General features: G+C 45.0%; 1 protein-coding gene across 1 annotated transcript in view; it reads right to left on the reverse strand.

Moving 5' to 3' along the window:
* The window catches only part of SPTBN5 (spectrin beta, non-erythrocytic 5), a gene marked incomplete at its 3' end in the record, with an annotated part of 110,582 nt that overhangs the window by 82,232 nt on the left and 7,694 nt on the right, over nt 1-20,656 (reverse strand). Inside the window, 7 exon segments of the mRNA XM_074284787.1 lie at nt 11,872-12,101; nt 12,733-12,863; nt 13,359-13,511; nt 14,251-14,439; nt 15,058-15,251; nt 16,087-16,219; nt 19,987-20,193. Of these exon segments, the coding sequence (XP_074140888.1) occupies nt 11,872-12,101; nt 12,733-12,863; nt 13,359-13,511; nt 14,251-14,439; nt 15,058-15,251; nt 16,087-16,219; nt 19,987-20,193 (1,237 nt within the window).

Below are 20,656 nucleotides of genomic sequence, written 5' to 3' on the forward strand. Positions count from 1 at the left end.
CTCTCTATTTCTATCTTTGTCTCTCTCTCTCTGTGTCTCTGACCCTTTCTGTCTCTATCTCTGCTTCTCTCTCTGTCTCTTTTTCTCTCTATTTCTATCTTTGTCTCTCTCTGTGTCTCTGACCCTTGCTGTCTCTGTCTTGCTGTCTCTCTCTGTCTCTTTTTCTCTCTATTTCTATCTTTGTCTCTCTCTCTCTGTGTCTCTGACCCTTTCTGTCTCTATCTCTGCTTCTGTCTCTGTCTCTTTTTCTCTCTATTTCTATCTTTGTCTCTCTCTGTGTCTCTGACCCTTGCTGTCTCTGTCTCTGCTGTCTCTCTCTGTCTCTTTTTCTGTCTCTATTTCTATCTTTCTCTCTCTCTCTCTCTGTGTCTCTGACCCTTTCTGTCTCTATCTCTGCTGTCTCTCTCTGTCTCTTTTTCTCTCTATTTCTATCTTTGTCTCTCTCTGTGTGTCTCTGACCCTTGCTGTCTCTGTCTTGCTGTCTCTCTCTGTCTCTTTTTCTGTCTCTATTTCTATCTTTGTCTCTCTCTCTCTCTGTGTCTCTGACCCTTTCTGTCTCTATCTCTGCTGTCTCTCTCTGTCTCTTTTTCTCTCTATTTCTATCTTTGTCTCTCTCTGTGTGTCTCTGACCCTTGCTGTCTCTGTCTTGCTGTCTCTCTCTGTCTCTTTTTCTGTCTCTATTTCTATCTTTGTCTCTCTCTGTGTCTCTGACCCTTGCTGTCTCTGTCTCTGCTGTCTCTCTCTGTCTCTTTTTCTCTCTATTTCTATCTTTGTCTCTCTCTGTGTCTCTGACCCTTGCTGTCTCTGTCTTGCTGTCTCTCTCTCTCTCTTTTTCTCTCTATTTCTATCTTTGTCTCTCTCTCTCTGTGTGTCTCTGACCCTTTCTGTCTCTATCTCTGCTGTCTCTCTCTGTCTCTTTTTCTGTCTCTATTTCTATCTTTGTCTCTCTCTCTCTCTGTGTCTCTGACCCTTGCTGTCTCTGTCTCTGCTGTCTCTCTCTGTCTCTTTTTCTCTCTATTTCTATCTTTGTCTCTCTCTCTCTGTGTCTCTGACCCTTTCTGTCTCTCTCTGCTGTCTCTCTCTGTCTCTTTTTCTGTCTCTATTTCTATCTTTGTCTCTCTCTCTCTGTGTCTCTGACCCTTTCTGTCTCTATCTCTGCTGTCTCTCTCTGTCTCTTTTTCTCTCTATTTCTATCTTTCTCTCTCTCTCTGTGTGTCTCTGACCCTTTCTGTCTCTCTCTGCTGTCTCTCTCTCTCTCTTTTTCTGTCTCTATTTCTATCTTTGTCTCTCTCTGTGTCTCTGACCCTTGCTGTCTCTGTCTCTGCTGTCTCTCTCTGTCTCTTTTTCTGTCTCTATTTCTATCTTTGTCTCTCTCTCTCTGTGTCTCTGACCCTTTCTGTCTCTCTCTGCTGTCTCTCTCTGTCTCTTTTTCTGTCTCTATTTCTATCTTTGTCTCTCTCTCTCTGTGTCTCTGACCCTTTCTGTCTCTCTCTGCTGTCTCTCTCTGTCTCTTTTTCTGTCTCTATTTCTATCTTTGTCTCTCTCTCTCTGTGTGTCTCTGACCCTTTCTGTCTCTATCTCTGCTGTCTCTCTCTGTCTCTTTTTCTCTCTATTTCTATCTTTGTCTCTCTCTCTCTCTCTCTCTCTCTCTCTCTCTCTCTCTCTCTCTCTCTCTGACCCTTTCTGTCTCTATCTCTGCTGTCTCTCTCTCTCTCTTTTTCTCTCTATTTCTATCTTTGTCTCTCTCTGTGTCTCTGACCCTTGCTGTCTCTGTCTCTGCTGTCTCTCTCTGTCTCTTTTTCTGTCTCTATTTCTATCTTTGTCTCTCTCTGTGTGTCTCTGACCCTTGCTGTCTCTGTCTCTGCTGTCTCTCTCTGTCTCTTTTTCTCTCTATTTCTATCTTTGTCTCTCTCTCTGTGTGTCTCTGACCCTTTCTGTCTCTCTCTGCTGTCTCTCTCTGTCTCTTTTTCTGTCTCTATTTCTATCTTTGTCTCTCTCTCTCTGCGTCTCTGACCCTTTCTGTCTCTATCTCTGCTGTCTCTCTCTGTCTCTTTTTCTCTCTATTTCTATCTTTGTCTCTCTCTCTGTGTGTCTCTGACCCTTTCTGTCTCTCTCTGCTGTCTCTCTCTGTCTCTTTTTCTGTCTCTATTTCTATCTTTGTCTCTCTCTGTGTCTCTGACCCTTTCTGTCTCTATCTCTGCTGTCTCTCTCTGTCTCTTTTTCTCTCTATTTCTATCTTTGTCTCTCTCTCTCTCTGTGTCTCTGACCCTTTCTGTCTCTATCTCTGCTGTCTCTCTCTGTCTCTTTTTCTCTCTATTTCTATCTTTGTCTCGCTCTCTCTCTGTGTCTCTGACCCTTTCTGTCTCTATCTCTGCTGTCTCTCTCTGTCTCTTTTTCTCTCTATTTCTATCTTTGTCTCTCTCTGTGTCTCTGACCCTTGCTGTCTCTGTCTTGCTGTCTCTCTCTGTCTCTTTTTCTCTCTATTTCTATCTTTGTCTCTCTCTCTGTGTCTCTGACCCTTTCTGTCTCTATCTCTGCTGTCTCTCTCTGTCTCTTTTTCTCTCTATTTCTATCTTTGTCTCTCTCTCTGTGTGTCTCTGACCCTTTCTGTCTCTCTCTGCTGTCTCTCTCTGTCTCTTTTTCTGTCTCTATTTCTATCTTTGTCTCTCTCTGTGTCTCTGACCCTTTCTGTCTCTATCTCTGCTGTCTCTCTCTGTCTCTTTTCTCTCTATTTCTATCTTTGTCTCTCTCTCTCTCTGTGTCTCTGACCCTTTCTGTCTCTATCTCTGCTGTCTCTCTCTGTCTCTTTTTCTCTCTATTTCTATCTTTGTCTCGCTCTCTCTCTGTGTCTCTGACCCTTTCTGTCTCTATCTCTGCTGTCTCTCTCTGTCTCTTTTTCTCTCTATTTCTATCTTTGTCTCTCTCTGTGTCTCTGACCCTTGCTGTCTCTGTCTTGCTGTCTCTCTCTGTCTCTTTTTCTGTCGCTATTTCTATCTTTGTCTCTCTCTGTGTCTCTGACCCTTGCTGTCTCTGTCTTGCTGTCTCTCTCTGTCTCTTTTTCTCTCTATTTCTATCTTTGTCTCTCTCTCTCTCTCTCTCTCTCTCTCTCTCTCTCTCTCTCTCTCTCTCTCTCTCTCTCTCTCTCTCTCTCTCTCTGTGTCTCTGACCCTTTCTGTCTCTATCTCTGCTTCTCTCTCTGTCTCTTTTTCTCTTTATTTCTATCTTTGTCTCTCTCTGTGTCTCTGACCCTTGCTGTCTCTGTCTCTGCTGTCTCTCTCTGTCTCTTTTTCTGTCTCTATTTCTATCTTTGTCTCTCTCTCTCTGTGTCTCTGACCCTTTCTGTCTCTATCTCTGCTGTCTCTCTCTGTCTCTTTTTCTCTCTATTACTATCTTTGTCTCTCTTTCTCTATGTCTCTGACCCTTTCTGTCTCTCTCTGCTGTCTCTCTCTGTCTCTTTTTCTCTCTATTTCTATCTTTGTCTCTCTCTCTCTCTGTGTCTCTGACCCTTTCTGTCTCTATCTCTGCTTCTCTCTCTGTCTCTTTTTCTCTCTATTTCTATCTTTGTCTCTCTCTGTGTCTCTGACCCTTGCTGTCTCTGTCTTGCTGTCTCTCTCTGTCTCTTTTTCTCTCTATTTCTATCTTTGTCTCTCTCTCTCTGTGTGTCTCTGACCCTTTCTGTCTCTATCTCTGCTGTCTCTCTCTGTCTCTTTTTCTGTCTCTATTTCTATCTTTGTCTCTCTCTCTCTCTGTGTCTCTGACCCTTTCTGTCTCTGTCTTGCTGTCTCTCTCTCTCTCTTTTTCTCTCTATTTCTATCTTTGTCTCTCTCTCTCTCTGTGTCTCTGACCCTTTCTGTCTCTATCTCTGCTGTCTCTCTCTGTCTCTTTTTCTCTCTATTTCTATCTTTGTCTCTCTCTGTGTGTCTCTGACCCTTGCTGTCTCTGTCTTGCTGTCTCTCTCTGTCTCTTTTTCTGTCTCTATTTCTATCTTTGTCTCTCTCTCTCTGTGTCTCTGACCCTTTCTGTCTCTATCTCTGCTGTCTCTCTCTGTCTCTTTTTCTCTCTATTTCTATCTTTGTCTCTCTCTGTGTGTCTCTGACCCTTGCTGTCTCTGTCTTGCTGTCTCTCTCTGTCTCTTTTTCTGTCTCTATTTCTATCTTTGTCTCTCTCTGTGTCTCTGACCCTTGCTGTCTCTGTCTCTGCTGTCTCTCTCTGTCTCTTTTTCTCTCTATTTCTATCTTTGTCTCTCTCTGTGTCTCTGACCCTTGCTGTCTCTGTCTCTGCTGTCTCTCTCTGTCTCTTTTTCTGTCTCTATTTCTATCTTTGTCTCTCTCTCTGTCTCTGACCCTTTCTGTCTCTATCTTGCTGTCTCTCTCTGTCTCTTTTTCTCTCTATTTCTATCTTTGTCTCTCTCTGTGTGTCTCTGACCCTTGCTGTCTCTGTCTTGCTGTCTCTCTCTGTCTCTTTTTCTGTCTCTATTTCTATCTTTGTCTCTCTCTCTCTGTGTCTCTGACCCTTTCTGTCTCTATCTCTGCTGTCTCTCTCTGTCTCTTTTTCTCTCTATTTCTATCTTTGTCTCTCTCTGTGTGTCTCTGACCCTTGCTGTCTCTGTCTTGCTGTCTCTCTCTGTCTCTTTTTCTGTCTCTATTTCTATCTTTGTCTCTCTCTCTCTGTGTCTCTGACCCTTTCTGTCTCTATCTCTGCTGTCTCTCTCTGTCTCTTTTTCTCTCTATTTCTATCTTTGTCTCTCTCTGTGTCTCTGACCCTTGCTGTCTCTGTCTTGCTGTCTCTCTCTGTCTCTTTTTCTGTCTCTATTTCTATCTTTGTCTCTCTCTCTCTCTGTGTCTCTGACCCTTTCTGTCTCTATCTCTGCTTCTCTCTCTGTCTCTTTTTCTCTCTATTTCTATCTTTGTCTCTCTCTGTGTCTCTGACCCTTGCTGTCTCTGTCTTGCTGTCTCTCTCTGTCTCTTTTTCTCTCTATTTCTATCTTTGTCTCTCTCTCTCTGTGTCTCTGACCCTTTTTGTCTCTATCTCTGCTTCTGTCTCTGTCTCTTTTTCTCTCTATTTCTATCTTTGTCTCTCTCTGTGTCTCTGACCCTTGCTGTCTCTGTCTCTGCTGTCTCTCTCTGTCTCTTTTTCTGTCTCTATTTCTATCTTTCTCTCTCTCTCTCTCTGTGTCTCTGACCCTTTCTGTCTCTATCTCTGCTGTCTCTCTCTGTCTCTTTTTCTCTCTATTTCTATCTTTGTCTCTCTCTGTGTCTCTGACCCTTGCTGTCTCTGTCTTGCTGTCTCTCTCTGTCTCTTTTTCTCTCTATTTCTATCTTTGTCTCTCTCTCTCTGTGTGTCTCTGACCCTTTCTGTCTCTATCTCTGCTGTCTCTCTCTGTCTCTTTTTCTGTCTCTATTTCTATCTTTGTCTCTCTCTCTCTCTGTGTCTCTGACCCTTTCTGTCTCTGTCTTGCTGTCTCTCTCTCTCTCTTTTTCTCTCTATTTCTATCTTTGTCTCTCTCTCTCTCTGTGTCTCTGACCCTTTCTGTCTCTATCTCTGCTGTCTCTCTCTGTCTCTTTTTCTCTCTATTTCTATCTTTGTTTCTCTCTGTGTGTCTCTGACCCTTGCTGTCTCTGTCTTGCTGTCTCTCTCTGTCTCTTTTTCTGTCTCTATTTCTATCTTTGTCTCTCTCTCTCTGTGTCTCTGACCCTTTCTGTCTCTATCTCTGCTGTCTCTCTCTGTCTCTTTTTCTCTCTATTTCTATCTTTGTTTCTCTCTGTGTGTCTCTGACCCTTGCTGTCTCTGTCTTGCTGTCTCTCTCTGTCTCTTTTTCTGTCTCTATTTCTATCTTTGTCTCTCTCTCTGTGTCTCTGACCCTTGCTGTCTCTGTCTTGCTGTCTCTCTCTGTCTCTTTTTCTGTCTCTATTTCTATCTTTGTCTCTCTCTCTCTGTGTCTCTGACCCTTTCTGTCTCTATCTCTGCTGTCTCTCTCTGTCTCTTTTTCTCTCTATTTCTATCTTTGTCTCTCTCTGTGTGTCTCTGACCCTTGCTGTCTCTGTCTTGCTGTCTCTCTCTGTCTCTTTTTCTGTCTCTATTTCTATCTTTGTCTCTCTCTGTGTCTCTGACCCTTGCTGTCTCTGTCTCTGCTGTCTCTCTCTCTCTCTTTTTCTCTCTATTTCTATCTTTGTCTCTCTCTCTCTCTGTGTCTCTGACCCTTTCTGTCTCTATCTCTGCTGTCTCTCTCTCTCTCTTTTTCTCTCTATTTCTATCTTTGTCTCTCTCTCTCTCTGTGTCTCTGACCCTTTCTGTCTCTATCTCTGCTGTCTCTCTCTCTCTCTTTTTCTCTCTATTTCTATCTTTGTCTCTCTCTCTCTCTGTGTCTCTGACCCTTTCTGTCTCTATCTCTGCTGTCTCTCTCTCTCTCTTTTTCTCTCTATTTCTATCTTTGTCTCTCTCTCTCTCTGTGTCTCTGACCCTTTCTGTCTCTATCTCTGCTGTCTCTCTCTGTCTCTTTTTCTCTCTATTTCTATCTTTGTCTCTCTCTGTGTCTCTGACCCTTGCTGTCTCTGTCTCTGCTGTCTCTCTCTGTCTCTTTTTCTGTCTCTATTTCTGTCTTTGTCTCTCTCTCTGTCTCTGACCCTTTCTGTCTCTATCTTGCTGTCTCTCTCTGTCTCTTTTTCTCTCTATTTCTATCTTTGTCTCTCTCTGTGTCTCTGACCCTTGCTGTCTCTGTCTTGCTGTCTCTCTCTCTCTCTTTTTCTCTCTATTTCTATCTTTGTCTCTCTCTGTGTCTCTGACCCTTTCTGTCTCTATCTCTGCTGTCTCTCTCTGTCTCTTTTTCTGTCTCTATTTCTATCTTTGTCTCTCTCTCTCTGTGTGTCTCTGACCCTTGCTGTCTCTGTCTCTGCTGTCTCTCTCTCTCTCTTTTTCTCTCTATTTCTATCTTTGTCTCTCTCTCTCTGTGTCTCTGACCCTTGCTGTCTCTGTCTCTGCTGTCTCTCTCTCTCTCTTTTTCTCTCTATTTCTATCTTTGTCTCTCTCTGTGTTTCTCTGACCCTTGCTGTCTCTGTCTTGCTGTCTCTCTCTGTCTCTTTTTCTGTCTCTATTTCTATCTTTCTCTCTCTCTCTCTCTGTGTCTCTGACCCTTTCTGTCTCTATCTCTGCTGTCTCTCTCTGTCTCTTTTTCTCTCTATTTCTATCTTTGTCTCTCTCTGTGTGTCTCTGACCCTTGCTGTCTCTGTCTTGCTGTCTCTCTCTGTCTCTTTTTCTGTCTCTATTTCTATCTTTGTCTCTCTCTCTCTGTGTCTCTGACCCTTTCTGTCTCTATCTCTGCTGTCTCTCTCTGTCTCTTTTTCTCTCTATTTCTATCTTTGTCTCTCTCTGTGTCTCTGACCCTTGCTGTCTCTGTCTTGCTGTCTCTCTCTGTCTCTTTTTCTGTCTCTATTTCTATCTTTGTCTCTCTCTCTCTCTGTGTCTCTGACCCTTTCTGTCTCTATCTCTGCTTCTCTCTCTGTCTCTTTTTCTCTCTATTTCTATCTTTGTCTCTCTCTGTGTCTCTGACCCTTGCTGTCTCTGTCTTGCTGTCTCTCTCTGTCTCTTTTTCTCTCTATTTCTATCTTTGTCTCTCTCTCTCTGTGTCTCTGACCCTTTTTGTCTCTATCTCTGCTTCTGTCTCTGTCTCTTTTTCTCTCTATTTCTATCTTTGTCTCTCTCTGTGTCTCTGACCCTTGCTGTCTCTGTCTCTGCTGTCTCTCTCTGTCTCTTTTTCTGTCTCTATTTCTATCTTTCTCTCTCTCTCTCTCTGTGTCTCTGACCCTTTCTGTCTCTATCTCTGCTGTCTCTCTCTGTCTCTTTTTCTCTCTATTTCTATCTTTGTCTCTCTCTGTGTCTCTGACCCTTGCTGTCTCTGTCTTGCTGTCTCTCTCTGTCTCTTTTTCTCTCTATTTCTATCTTTGTCTCTCTCTCTCTGTGTGTCTCTGACCCTTTCTGTCTCTATCTCTGCTGTCTCTCTCTGTCTCTTTTTCTGTCTCTATTTCTATCTTTGTCTCTCTCTCTCTCTGTGTCTCTGACCCTTTCTGTCTCTGTCTTGCTGTCTCTCTCTCTCTCTTTTTCTCTCTATTTCTATCTTTGTCTCTCTCTCTCTCTGTGTCTCTGACCCTTTCTGTCTCTATCTCTGCTGTCTCTCTCTGTCTCTTTTTCTCTCTATTTCTATCTTTGTTTCTCTCTGTGTGTCTCTGACCCTTGCTGTCTCTGTCTTGCTGTCTCTCTCTGTCTCTTTTTCTGTCTCTATTTCTATCTTTGTCTCTCTCTCTCTGTGTCTCTGACCCTTTCTGTCTCTATCTCTGCTGTCTCTCTCTGTCTCTTTTTCTCTCTATTTCTATCTTTGTTTCTCTCTGTGTGTCTCTGACCCTTGCTGTCTCTGTCTTGCTGTCTCTCTCTGTCTCTTTTTCTGTCTCTATTTCTATCTTTGTCTCTCTCTCTGTGTCTCTGACCCTTGCTGTCTCTGTCTTGCTGTCTCTCTCTGTCTCTTTTTCTGTCTCTATTTCTATCTTTGTCTCTCTCTCTCTGTGTCTCTGACCCTTTCTGTCTCTATCTCTGCTGTCTCTCTCTGTCTCTTTTTCTCTCTATTTCTATCTTTGTCTCTCTCTGTGTGTCTCTGACCCTTGCTGTCTCTGTCTTGCTGTCTCTCTCTGTCTCTTTTTCTGTCTCTATTTCTATCTTTGTCTCTCTCTGTGTCTCTGACCCTTGCTGTCTCTGTCTCTGCTGTCTCTCTCTCTCTCTTTTTCTCTCTATTTCTATCTTTGTCTCTCTCTCTCTCTGTGTCTCTGACCCTTTCTGTCTCTATCTCTGCTGTCTCTCTCTCTCTCTTTTTCTCTCTATTTCTATCTTTGTCTCTCTCTCTCTCTGTGTCTCTGACCCTTTCTGTCTCTATCTCTGCTGTCTCTCTCTCTCTCTTTTTCTCTCTATTTCTATCTTTGTCTCTCTCTCTCTCTGTGTCTCTGACCCTTTCTGTCTCTATCTCTGCTGTCTCTCTCTCTCTCTTTTTCTCTCTATTTCTATCTTTGTCTCTCTCTCTCTCTGTGTCTCTGACCCTTTCTGTCTCTATCTCTGCTGTCTCTCTCTGTCTCTTTTTCTCTCTATTTCTATCTTTGTCTCTCTCTGTGTCTCTGACCCTTGCTGTCTCTGTCTCTGCTGTCTCTCTCTGTCTCTTTTTCTGTCTCTATTTCTGTCTTTGTCTCTCTCTCTGTCTCTGACCCTTTCTGTCTCTATCTTGCTGTCTCTCTCTGTCTCTTTTTCTCTCTATTTCTATCTTTGTCTCTCTCTGTGTCTCTGACCCTTGCTGTCTCTGTCTTGCTGTCTCTCTCTCTCTCTTTTTCTCTCTATTTCTATCTTTGTCTCTCTCTGTGTCTCTGACCCTTTCTGTCTCTATCTCTGCTGTCTCTCTCTGTCTCTTTTTCTGTCTCTATTTCTATCTTTGTCTCTCTCTCTCTGTGTGTCTCTGACCCTTGCTGTCTCTGTCTCTGCTGTCTCTCTCTCTCTCTTTTTCTCTCTATTTCTATCTTTGTCTCTCTCTCTCTGTGTCTCTGACCCTTGCTGTCTCTGTCTCTGCTGTCTCTCTCTCTCTCTTTTTCTCTCTATTTCTATCTTTGTCTCTCTCTGTGTTTCTCTGACCCTTGCTGTCTCTGTCTTGCTGTCTCTCTCTGTCTCTTTTTCTGTCTCTATTTCTATCTTTCTCTCTCTCTCTCTCTGTGTCTCTGACCCTTTCTGTCTCTATCTCTGCTGTCTCTCTCTGTCTCTTTTTCTCTCTATTTCTATCTTTGTCTCTCTCTGTGTGTCTCTGACCCTTGCTGTCTCTGTCTTGCTGTCTCTCTCTGTCTCTTTTTCTGTCTCTATTTCTATCTTTGTCTCTCTCTGTGTCTCTGACCCTTGCTGTCTCTGTCTCTGCTGTCTCTCTCTGTCTCTTTTTCTCTCTATTTCTATCTTTGTCTCTCTCTGTGTCTCTGACCCTTGCTGTCTCTGTCTCTGCTGTCTCTCTCTGTCTCTTTTTCTGTCTCTATTTCTATCTTTGTCTCTCTCTCTGTCTCTGACCCTTTCTGTCTCTATCTTGCTGTCTCTCTCTGTCTCTTTTTCTCTCTATTTCTATCTTTGTCTCTCTCTGTGTCTCTGACCCTTGCTGTCTCTGTCTTGCTGTCTCTCTCTGTCTCTTTTTCTCTCTATTTCTATCTTTGTCTCTCTCTCTCTGTGTGTCTCTGACCCTTTCTGTCTCTATCTCTGCTGTCTCTCTCTGTCTCTTTTTCTGTCTCTATTTCTATCTTTGTCTCTCTCTCTCTCTGTGTCTCTGACCCTTGCTGTCTCTGTCTCTGCTGTCTCTCTCTCTCTCTTTTTCTCTCTATTTCTATCTTTGTCTCTCTCTCTCTGTGTCTCTGACCCTTGCTGTCTCTGTCTCTGCTGTCTCTCTCTCTCTCTTTTTCTCTCTATTTCTATCTTTGTCTCTCTCTGTGTGTCTCTGACCCTTGCTGTCTCTGTCTTGCTGTCTCTCTCTGTCTCTTTTTCTGTCTCTATTTCTATCTTTGTCTCTCTCTCTCTCTGTGTCTCTGACCCTTTCTGTCTCTATCTCTGCTGTCTCTCTCTGTCTCTTTTTCTGTCTCTATTTCTATCTTTGTCTCTCTCTCTCTCTGTGTCTCTGACCCTTGCTGTCTCTGTCTCTGCTGTCTCTCTCTGTCTCTTTCTCTCTATTTCTATCTTTGTCTTTCTCTCTCTATGTCTCTGACCCTTTCTGTCTCTCTCTGCTGTCTCTCTCTCTCTCTTTTTCTCTCTATTTCTATCTTTGTCTCTCTCTGTGTGTCTCTGACCCTTGCTGTCTCTGTCTTGCTGTCTCTCTCTGTCTCTTTTTCTGTCTCTATTTCTATCTTTGTCTCTCTCTGTGTGTCTCTGACCCTTTCTGTCTCTATCTCTGCTGTCTCTCTCTGTCTCTTTTTCTGTCTCTATTTCTGTCTATCTTTGTCTGTCTCTCTCTGTGTCTCTGACCCTTTCTGTCTCTATCTCTGCTGTCTCTGTCTTGCTGTCTCTGTCCGTCTCTTTTTCTATCTTTGTCTTTCTCTCTCTCTGTGTCTCTGACTCTTTCTGTCTCTATTTCTGCTGTCTCTCTCTGTCTCTTTTTTTTCTCTCTCTCTGTGTGTCTCTGACCCTTTCTGTCTCTGTCTTGCTGTCTCTCTCTGTCTCTTTTTCTGTCTCTATTTCTGTCTATCTTTGTCTCTCTCTCTCTTGCTCTTGCTCTCGCTCTCAGTCTCTCTCTTCTTATTTTTCATTATGCTTGTAAGGACAGCAAAAGTTCCCTGTAAATCTTTCAATTCTCTGCTCCCCATCCTTCCTCACCCCCTTAACCACCTCCTGTCCAAATCTATTTTTGTCTTCTTATTTCTTATTGGTCCTAAGATTCTATTGTGTTCTGATTCCAGGGCGGTTTTAGTTACATGGGCACTGAGAAGTTAAATTACTCGCCCAGGCTCATGCCTGGGTCACGTATGATGGGCAGGATTTGAAACTCACGTCTTTCTGATTTAGGGTATAGTACTTTTGTGTCCCAAGATGCCTTCCTACATCCCTAATTTATCCTGTATTTGGTATTCTTATCAATGTGGGAAACTCCTCCTACTGAAGAGCCCATTACCCATCTGTAATATAAGGTTTTCGCAAGCTGCCGGAGGCTCTGAAGGTTTGATGGCTTGTTTTGAGGTTATATGGAGATGGTGTGTCTCAGAAGCAAGCCTTCCTGACTCGGTGGCTGGCCCATGTCTAATGCACCAATCTCTTGCTCCCCTCTCTGGGCACCCACTACTCGTGACTCAGAACCTCCCGGGCCCGGACCCTACTTGTTCCCCACACTGGTGAGGTAGCAGACTCTGCGCTCCAGCACCAAGATCTCGTGCTGGATGCCCCACGGGGAACGTCGGCAGCCGCCCGCTGACTCCGCTGGCTTCCCAGACTCCAGCTTCACCACAATATCCTGAAGTTGGGTCTCCGTGAGTGCATACTCCTGCAGGAAGCTGTGGACGTCCGCCATGCTTGCCAGATGCGATTCCTTCTCCTCCTTCAGGGCTTCCAGCTGCTCCCATCTACCAGGGAACAGAGAGCGGCAGCTCAGCCTTGCTGGGACATCTAACCCTCCCCTGCCTCCAGATAGGTCCCATTTACCAGAGGTTTCTGGACCAGATCTCTCCCTATTCCAAGTCTATCAGAGCTATCCTTTGCTCCAGTCTACCACTGGTCTCCTCTGTCCAAGGAGCCCTGCATTGTCTCAATCTTAGAACGAAACTCTTTGGCTCCTTGAGTTTGTCTTTTGGGCCAGCACATAGTAGGCACTTGGAAAGGGCTTGTTGATTGATTGATTCTCTCTCTTCCCTGGTTTCTTTGGATGTTCTTTGTTTTCACACCATATTCACTTCCAAATATTCCCCTCTCCGCATCCCCTGCCCAGCAAACACCCCCTCCTAACAAAGAATTTTTAAAAGTTCAGCAAAACCAACTGACCACTGATCCAACACAATGACCTCCTCTAATAGCCAACACAACATTGTACACACATAGTCCCCCCCCCCCTAAAAGAGGAGACATTTTCTCATCTCATCCAGGGCCAAGTTTGGCAGTTACTCTTCCCCATCCCAGGGATCAAAGTAGACAAGCATCAGAGGCACCCACTCTTTTTCCTTTTTCCCTTCTCACTTTGAACTCCCACTCTTGGCTCACCTCTGGCCCAGTTCCTGTTGCCACTGCTGGATCTTGGCTGTGTGATCAGGAATCCTCTGCCTCAGGTTTTCTGCTTCACTGCTGATCTCTGCCAAGTGTCCTTTCCCCATAGCCAAAGCGGAGAGAAAATTCTGAGTGGGGGAGAGAGAGGGGGAAGGGCCTGACGAACGGGTTCTTCTTCCTCATCCCCATCTCCTGGCCCAGGAAAACAGAAAGAATGTCTAATTCTGAGAGTGATTGCTAAATTTTCAGTCGGAGCATCTTCACCTGGAAAGGGGCCAGATGCTACAAACCAGGGCTTGATTTATGAATTTGTTGATTGTCTCTATCAGCAGTGTCAAACTTGGATCTCTGTACACTTCACAGTGACTTACAAAAGCACAATTGTACATGGTCTATGTTGTGTTATATTTTATTTTCTCAAACATTTCCCAATTAAATTTTAATCTGGATCTACTGCACTGGAGCTTTCCTAGCTGTTTGAGGCTGGCTGGCTTTGAGTTTGACACCTTCAACCTAAACTCAAGAAAATTTGTGGATAATGCAGTTTACATTTGATCTGAGCTTTTTTGGTGGGGTGGGAAGAGCTAATAGTTAAACATTTACTAGCACACTCATGGCTGTACCTCAAATTTACTCCTGTCGACCTCCATGTTCTCAGCCTGGGGGTTCAGGGTCTGGAACAGCACTGTCTGGTCCTCCAACCAGGACTGGAGCTCTCCGCAAGAGTCATAGAAGCAGAATAAGGCGGACATCTCCTCGAGCCGGGTCCTGCGACGCTGAAGGCAGAAAGGTCAGCAGAGCCTCTGTTTGAAGGCCGAGGCACCCCGCTGAGAGGACAGAGCGGTGTCCCTGCAGCCAGCTCCCTCTTGGCAGTCGAGTCGAGCTCAGCCGCGAGGAATCAGCTGTTTCTCAGCTCCCCAGCCCTCCTCCTCGTGGAGACGCCTTGTCTTCCTGCTCTCAGCCCCCTCCCACAATATCCTGCTTTCCCAGGCTGCGTGCTATGGTCTGAGCGTTATAGATAATGAAGAATGAAAGAGAGAGTGAGGGGCATTCCAGAGCTATCCGACCAGCAGTTCTTAAAGTTCTTGTTTCCAAGCCTCTTCCAAATTACTGAGTTCTTATTGGACTCTGAGTGCAAATTAAAGTACTCTTTTCTTTTGCAAAATGGCTAATATGGAATTATGTTTTGCATGATTTCAAAAGGCAAACGGATATAATATTGCTTGCCTTCTCTCAGTGGGTGTGGAGGGGAAGAGAATTTGGAACTAAAAATTTTTTAAAAGAACATTAAAAATAAAAAATAACAATTTTTTAAAAATTACTGAGTTCTTCAGCGATTCTTGTTTGTTAATGTGGGTTATATGTAATGATATTTGCCATGTTAGAAACGAAAATGTTTTGGTATTATTATGAAAGTAGTTTTGACCCCGTAGCTCCTCAGAAGGTAACTCAGAGCCCGACTCTTTGAGAACTACCACCTCAGAGGCAGCGCTCTCAAGCACATAAATCAAGTACCTGTGCCAGGGCCTGTAGGCCCTGATAGTCCTGGTTCAGGCGGTCCTGGGTCTTGCGGATTGTTTCAGGGTCAAAATGAAGATCTAGCTCCGAGGGACTGGAGATCTCCTGGGTGCCCCAGCGGACGGGTCGCCACGAGGTTCCCCGGTTCCCTGGTCTTTCACATAAGGGATTCATCAACGATGTCACCTGTGACAACAAAGGGTTAATGTGATCAGTGACCGGCTTTCCCAGAAGAATCAAGCTTTTTATGTGTGTATATAGTAGAAGACCAGTCATTTTTAATTAATTTGTTTTCAATTAATAAGCCTTTATTTTCCCCCTCATTCCTTCCCAACCCCCCTTCCAATTGAATAAAAAGAAAAAAGAAAACAGACGCTTGTAGTGAAGCAAGTAAATTCTTTCTGCCATGTCTAGAAATTGGTCTCTCAGAAGGAAGCTGGACTCTTTAATTTTTGTTGAGACTGGGCCTCCTGGTCTGGGCCAGACAGAAGAGTGCCAGGACGGCACTGATGGAGCTAATCCCACTTCTGACTGGCACTCCCTGGGCCGCCAGACGGCCGGCCCCCGTACCGGTGCCGGACTCAGAGCAGACTGCGGCCCACGCTCCGAGCTGGATGCGCCCGTCTCAGCATCCCTGGCACGGGCTGGAGAGCGGCCAATGCTCTGGTGCCCACCAGCGGCGGGGGCGAGCCCACGGGCGGCCCTTACCCCTCTATCTGGGCCAGAGAAGGAGACCCCATCTCAAAAACAAGCCAGAAACCCCAGCCTCAGCCTGTAAGGCGGACACGTCCGCACAGGACTAACAGGGAACTGGCTGGCGTGGCCACAAGTGTGAGAGCGAGGCTTCTGAATCAGGACCTGGGGAGCTTCGAGCTCTGCCACGTAGCTCGCTGGCACTTCTGCCTGGCAGCCTCCGGGGTCCTTTAGCCTCCAGGTGGAAGGACTTGGTTTGGCGACCAGCTCCAGGATGTCTCCCCTGCTCCAGGTGAGGTTCTCCCCTGCAGAGAGAAGCCAGCTGGGTGTGGGGGGAGGGGAACCTGGGAGCTAAGCGGCTCCCCCTTTCAACAGAAGAACTGATAAGTGTTTATTGAACACTGACTGTGTAGCTAACACAACGCTGGTGGCAGAAGTGAACTTGAAGGGTAAAGTGTTGCATATGGTTCTTGCCCTGGAAATTATAGTCTCGCTTAGGAGGAGGGGCTGGCGGCTGCCTCAGTCCCCCTCTGCCCAGTGCTCTGGCGTGGAGGGAAAGTAGTGGGCAGTAAGCAACCAAACGGGGAGGAAGTATTAAGCACCTACTATGTGTCACAAACTGCTAACGGGGATGGGGAGACAAAAGTGGGATATTCACTGTGCGGGAGGGACTTACACACATATAAATATGTACAGAATGCAAAATGAGTGCCAAGGGGTGTGAGCCGGGGGAGAGCACCCGCAGCCTTCCACAGGGCCGGCGCACAGGAGGCACTTAATGCCGACTGATCCGTGGTAGCTGAGGGTGGGAGGTGCTTCCTAAGTAGAGTCTCCAAGGAAGTTGGGATGAGCATGTCTAAGGATGGGGACACACCCCAGGCAGGTGCTGTGTGAAGATGTGTGAGAGATGGTGACCCACTTCGTGGGAGCTGTGGGAGACATCTTACTTTTCCAGTTTCCTAACTCCTTGTTCTGTCCCCACCCCACCCTCCCCCAGACTCCGGGGACAATAGACATGTGGGTCTTAGGCAAGGTCAGGCGGGGGGGTTAGAGTGGAGGCTGTTTTTCTACCCATCTTTTTTTAACCAGGTGGGGAAGGAACCCATGGCACCTCAGAACCCACTCTTCAACCTTGGGTACCTCTGAAGGTGAAACGCATCCTGACCCGGAGCTGATGGTGAGCCACTCCTGAGGGTGCTAAGTTCGGTGTCCAGTCCTGGGACTTCCCAGCTCCATCGCCATCCACCTGATTCCAGGCTTCCTGGCTCTCCACCTGGAAGAGGGGTTACCTAATCAGAGCTAAAAATAGAGGTCTTGTCACTGCCTCCTGGGAAGAAATCTATGGAGGAGCCCCTTCTTCCTTTCTTCCCTTCCCTCCTTTCTCCTCCCCTTTCTTCTCTCCTCTCCTCTCTTTTCCTCTCTCTTCTTCTCTTTTTCTTTCCCCTCCTCATCTCTCCTCCTTCTCTCCCCTCCTTTCCCCTCTCTCTTCCTGTCTCCTCTTCCCTCCTTCTTTCCTTCCTCCTCCTCTCTCTTCTCCCTTTTTCTCCTCTTTTCTCCCCTTCTCTTTTCTCTTCTTTCTTGCCCTCCCTTCCTCTCCTTTCCTCTCTCTTTTCCTGTCTTCTCCCTTCTCTTCCTTTCTTCCCCACTTCCCTTCCTTGTTTTCTCCCTATCTCTCTCTCCCTCTTCTCTTCCTCCTTCCTTCCCTTTCTCTGTCTCTCTCTCTGTCTCTGTCTCTCTCTGTCTCTGTCTCTCTCTCTCTGTCTCTGTCTCTCTGTCTCTGTCTCTCTGTCTCTGTCTCTGTCTCTCTGTCTCTCTCTCTGTCTCTCTCTCTCTCTCTCCCTTTTCTCTTCCTCCTTCCTTCCCTTTCTCTGTCTCTCTCTGTGTCTCTGTCTCTCTCTGTCTCTGTCTCTGTCTCTCTCTCTCTGTCTCTCTGTCTCTGTCTCTGTCTCTCTGTCTCTGTCTCTCTGTCTCTCTCTGTCTCTCTCTCTGTCTCTGTCTCTCTGTCTCTGTCTCTGTCTCTCTGTCTCTCTGTCTCTGTCTCTGTCTCTCTCTCTCTCTCTCTCCCTTTTCTCTTCCTCCTTCCTTCCCTTTCTCTGTCTCTGTCTCTCTTTGTCTCTCTGTCTCTCTCTGTCTCTCTCTGTCTCTCTCTGTCTCTCTGTCTCTCTCTGTCTCTCTGTCTCTCTCTCTCTCTCTCTCTCTCTCTCTCTCTCTCTCTTCCTTTCCCTCTCCTTCTTGCTCCCCTGTCTCTCTTTTCTCTCCCTCTCTGTTCATCCCTTATCCAGAAAGTTGGTAGTACAGAAATTCTGGAACAAAGTAAGACCGAAGTGAATGAGGTAGGGACTACAGACTAAGTAATTGAGCAAAAAGCCCCAAGCCCTCAGAGCAGCTAGTTGGCATAGTGGATAGAGCCTTGGACGTGAGCTGTGTGACTCGGGGCAAATCATTTATCTGTCTAAGCCTCAGTCGCCTCATCTGTAAGATAAAGGGGCTTAGACAAAATAACCTCAAAGGTCCTGTTAGCTCTAATCTCTGATTCTGTAATATTGTATCTGCTCTGTACCTGGCAAGGTGTTGAGCATTTTGGGATAACAAATTAAATGCTTGAGCAGACTGGAGAGGACTGTTCTTTGGCCCCAGGTGTTGGCATTTGGTGGCGAGGGGCACACACTTTCTCCTCCTGCCTTGCTTGGAATTTCTCTATTGACCCTCAATGCTTCTGGACCAGGAGGTCCATTGGTCCTGAGCAACAGGACCAGTGAGGTCTTACTGGTTTAACACTTCTCACCCAGGGCTATGCCCAAGAAGTCACAGACCAAATTCTCGTTAGACCGTCCCTGGGCTGCTTGCCACCGAGGTCAGTCTTCCTCTACCCCCAATAAAATTCCTAGTTGTGGCTTTGAGCATAAAGTATAGTGTGGCCCATGAGAAACTTATAAACGTTTTGAGGGAAATAAGCCATGCACATGAGCAGCTAAGTCACATAATAGATAGAATGCTGGTCCTGGAGTTAGGAAGACTCATCTTTCTGAGTTCAAATCTGAATTCAGACCCTTATGAGCTGTGTGACCCTGGGCAAATCACTTAACCCTGTTTGCTTCAGTTTCCTCATCTGTAAAATTATTTGAAGAAGAAAATGGCAAAACACTCCGGTATCTTTGCCAAGAAAATCTTAAATAGGGTCACAAAGAGTCAAACGCAACTAAAAAAATGACTTGATAACAATCACAAAAAAGGGAACCTACCTCATATGATTGGCATGAGAATCAAGTAAGATATTTTGCCAACCTCAAAACATCATATTAATATTTGGGAGGTTTTTTTATATAAGGAATTCTCAGAGAGGAATCATCGTCCAATACAGATCAGCACCTGTTTGCAGTCTGCAGACTTACCTGGAGTACTAAAAAGTTAAATGAGTTGCCTAGAGTCACACAATCAGGATTTTTCAGATTTTGAAACCAGGTTTTCCTTACTCCAAGATCAACTATTCATTCTACCATACTGCCTCTCATATAATATAAACTTTAACTATTATTATTATTATTAGTAGTAGTAGTAGTAGTAATATTTCTTCTAAAGATCAGTTCTGAGAAACGGGTTCCTGAGTGTCCAAATCCATGAAGACTCAAATAAGGTTTGGGGCTCAGACAAAAAAAATCCTTATTTCTCAGAGACCTAGTGATCTATAGCAGTGATTCTCAAACTTTTTGGTCTCAAAACCCCTTACTTTTAAAAATTGAGGCTCCTCCAAAGAGTTTTTTTTTGTTTATGTGAATTATATCTATTGGTATTTATCATATTTGAAATTAAACTAAATTAAAATTAAGTCATTCGTCTGTGAGCTCCTCAAAGGGCAGAAACCATCTTTTGCTTCCTTTTGTATATCTCTGTTGCTTAGCACAATGTTTGGCACGTTGTAGGTGCCTGATGAATGCTTTTTGACTGACAATAATATTATAAAAACAGTTTTGGCTTTTCAGGATCACCTGAAAGGTACTTAGGTGATAGAACAACTAGACAATTCCTGAGTCAAAGGAGAAGACTCAGTCTAAGCCTTGAAGGGGAAGAAAGGTGGACCATCAAGAACAGCTGGTGGGACATTAGAGGTCATTGAGTCCTACTCTGTCATTTTGCTAGGATGGATGAGAATCCTAGGCTTTCTTGAGTTCAAATTCAATGTTCTATGAGGTGTGAGAGAATTAATAGCAACTAATAACTAATATGCACATAGAACTTTAAAGTTTGCATGCTCGCATTTGATCCCCTTCTCTTTGTGAGAGATGTCTGAAATTTTCATTACCTTCACTTTAGAGATGAAACTAGGAAGCTGAGGTAGATAGCCTGATGGCAAAATACAATGTGTGTGGGGGGGAATTTGGGTCAGGATCATACAGCTAGTATGCAGGCTATGAACTCAAGTCTTCCTGAGGCAGGAAATTAAGGAAGGAATCACGTTTCAATTATTTCTGGAATCAAAGGATGATTGATTTAGAAATAGAAGTGACTTTAAAAATGATTTAGTCTAATTTTGTCATTTTACAGATAAGAAGACTGAGGCTCATAGAGAAGAGTAATTTTCCCTCTCTTACAGAGATAATCAGTTGCAGAGTTGGGATTTGATCCCTCTAACTTTAGGTAGCTAGGTGATGCTATAAGGCATAGAGTGCCAGTCCGGAGTCAGGAAGACCTGAGTTCAAATGTGGTCTCAGACACTTATTCTCTGTGTGACTTCGGGCAAGTCACTGAACCCTGTTTGCCTTAGTTTCCTCATCTGTGAAATGGGCTGGAGAAAGAATTGGCAATATCTTAGCCAAGAAAATCCCAAAGTGGAGTCATTAAGAGTCAGACATGACTGAGACAACTGAACAAGAACAGTCTCTGGCTTCCAATCCATTCCATTAGGCTGCTCCAGTGCGAGGAGTCTAGCTCTGAGGTCATTTCCCAGTCCTCCCTGGGTTGGGGGTTTGGGGAGTGGGAGTCTAGTGTTTGATCTGGTGCATTGCCTATACTTTGTTCCCATCTCAATGCCCAGTGGATTACCGTGAGTGGGGCTTGGAGGGCTGCAGTCTGGGCTTGCTCCTCCAGCCGTCTCACCTCCAGCCCACAGGCCCACACTTCTCGCTCCAGTCTCTGGTGACGCTGGAGCAGGACCGTCACACCAGCCCCATCCTTCCCGTAATCCTCCCTGGCCAGCAAGGACCGCTGCTCCTGCAGCCATGATTCTACCTCGCTCACATCTGCAAAATACTAGGGTGGGAAGAACCCGAAAGACAGAGGTCACCACCATAACACAGAAGAGGTGCTTCCTTACCATGAAATAATTCTTTTTTATTATCATTTTAAAATTTAAAAATAATAATGGTTTTTTATTTTGGCAAATAAACGAAAATTTCGTTTTCACCATTTATCCTTGTAAAACCTTGTGTCCAAATTTTTCTCCCTTCTTCCCCCTCTTCCCCCTCCCCTAGATAGCAAGTAATCCAAGATAGGCTAAATGTGCAATTTTTCCAAACAGATGTCCACACTCATCATGCTGCTCAAGAAAATCTAATCAAAAGTCAAAAAAAGTGGAAAGAAAAAAAACACCAATCAAACAAACAACAAAAAGATGAAGATACTATGCTGGGGCCTCCGTAGTCATGGGGGCCAGCTACTTCTGATTTGCGTTTGCACAGGGCTGCCAGCCCCGGGGTCCTTGGGTCCTAGTGAC

The sequence above is a fragment of the Sminthopsis crassicaudata genome, chromosome 2 (genome assembly GCF_048593235.1).
Source record: "Sminthopsis crassicaudata isolate SCR6 chromosome 2, ASM4859323v1, whole genome shotgun sequence".
In the NCBI taxonomy this organism is placed as follows: Eukaryota; Metazoa; Chordata; class Mammalia; order Dasyuromorphia; family Dasyuridae; genus Sminthopsis; species Sminthopsis crassicaudata.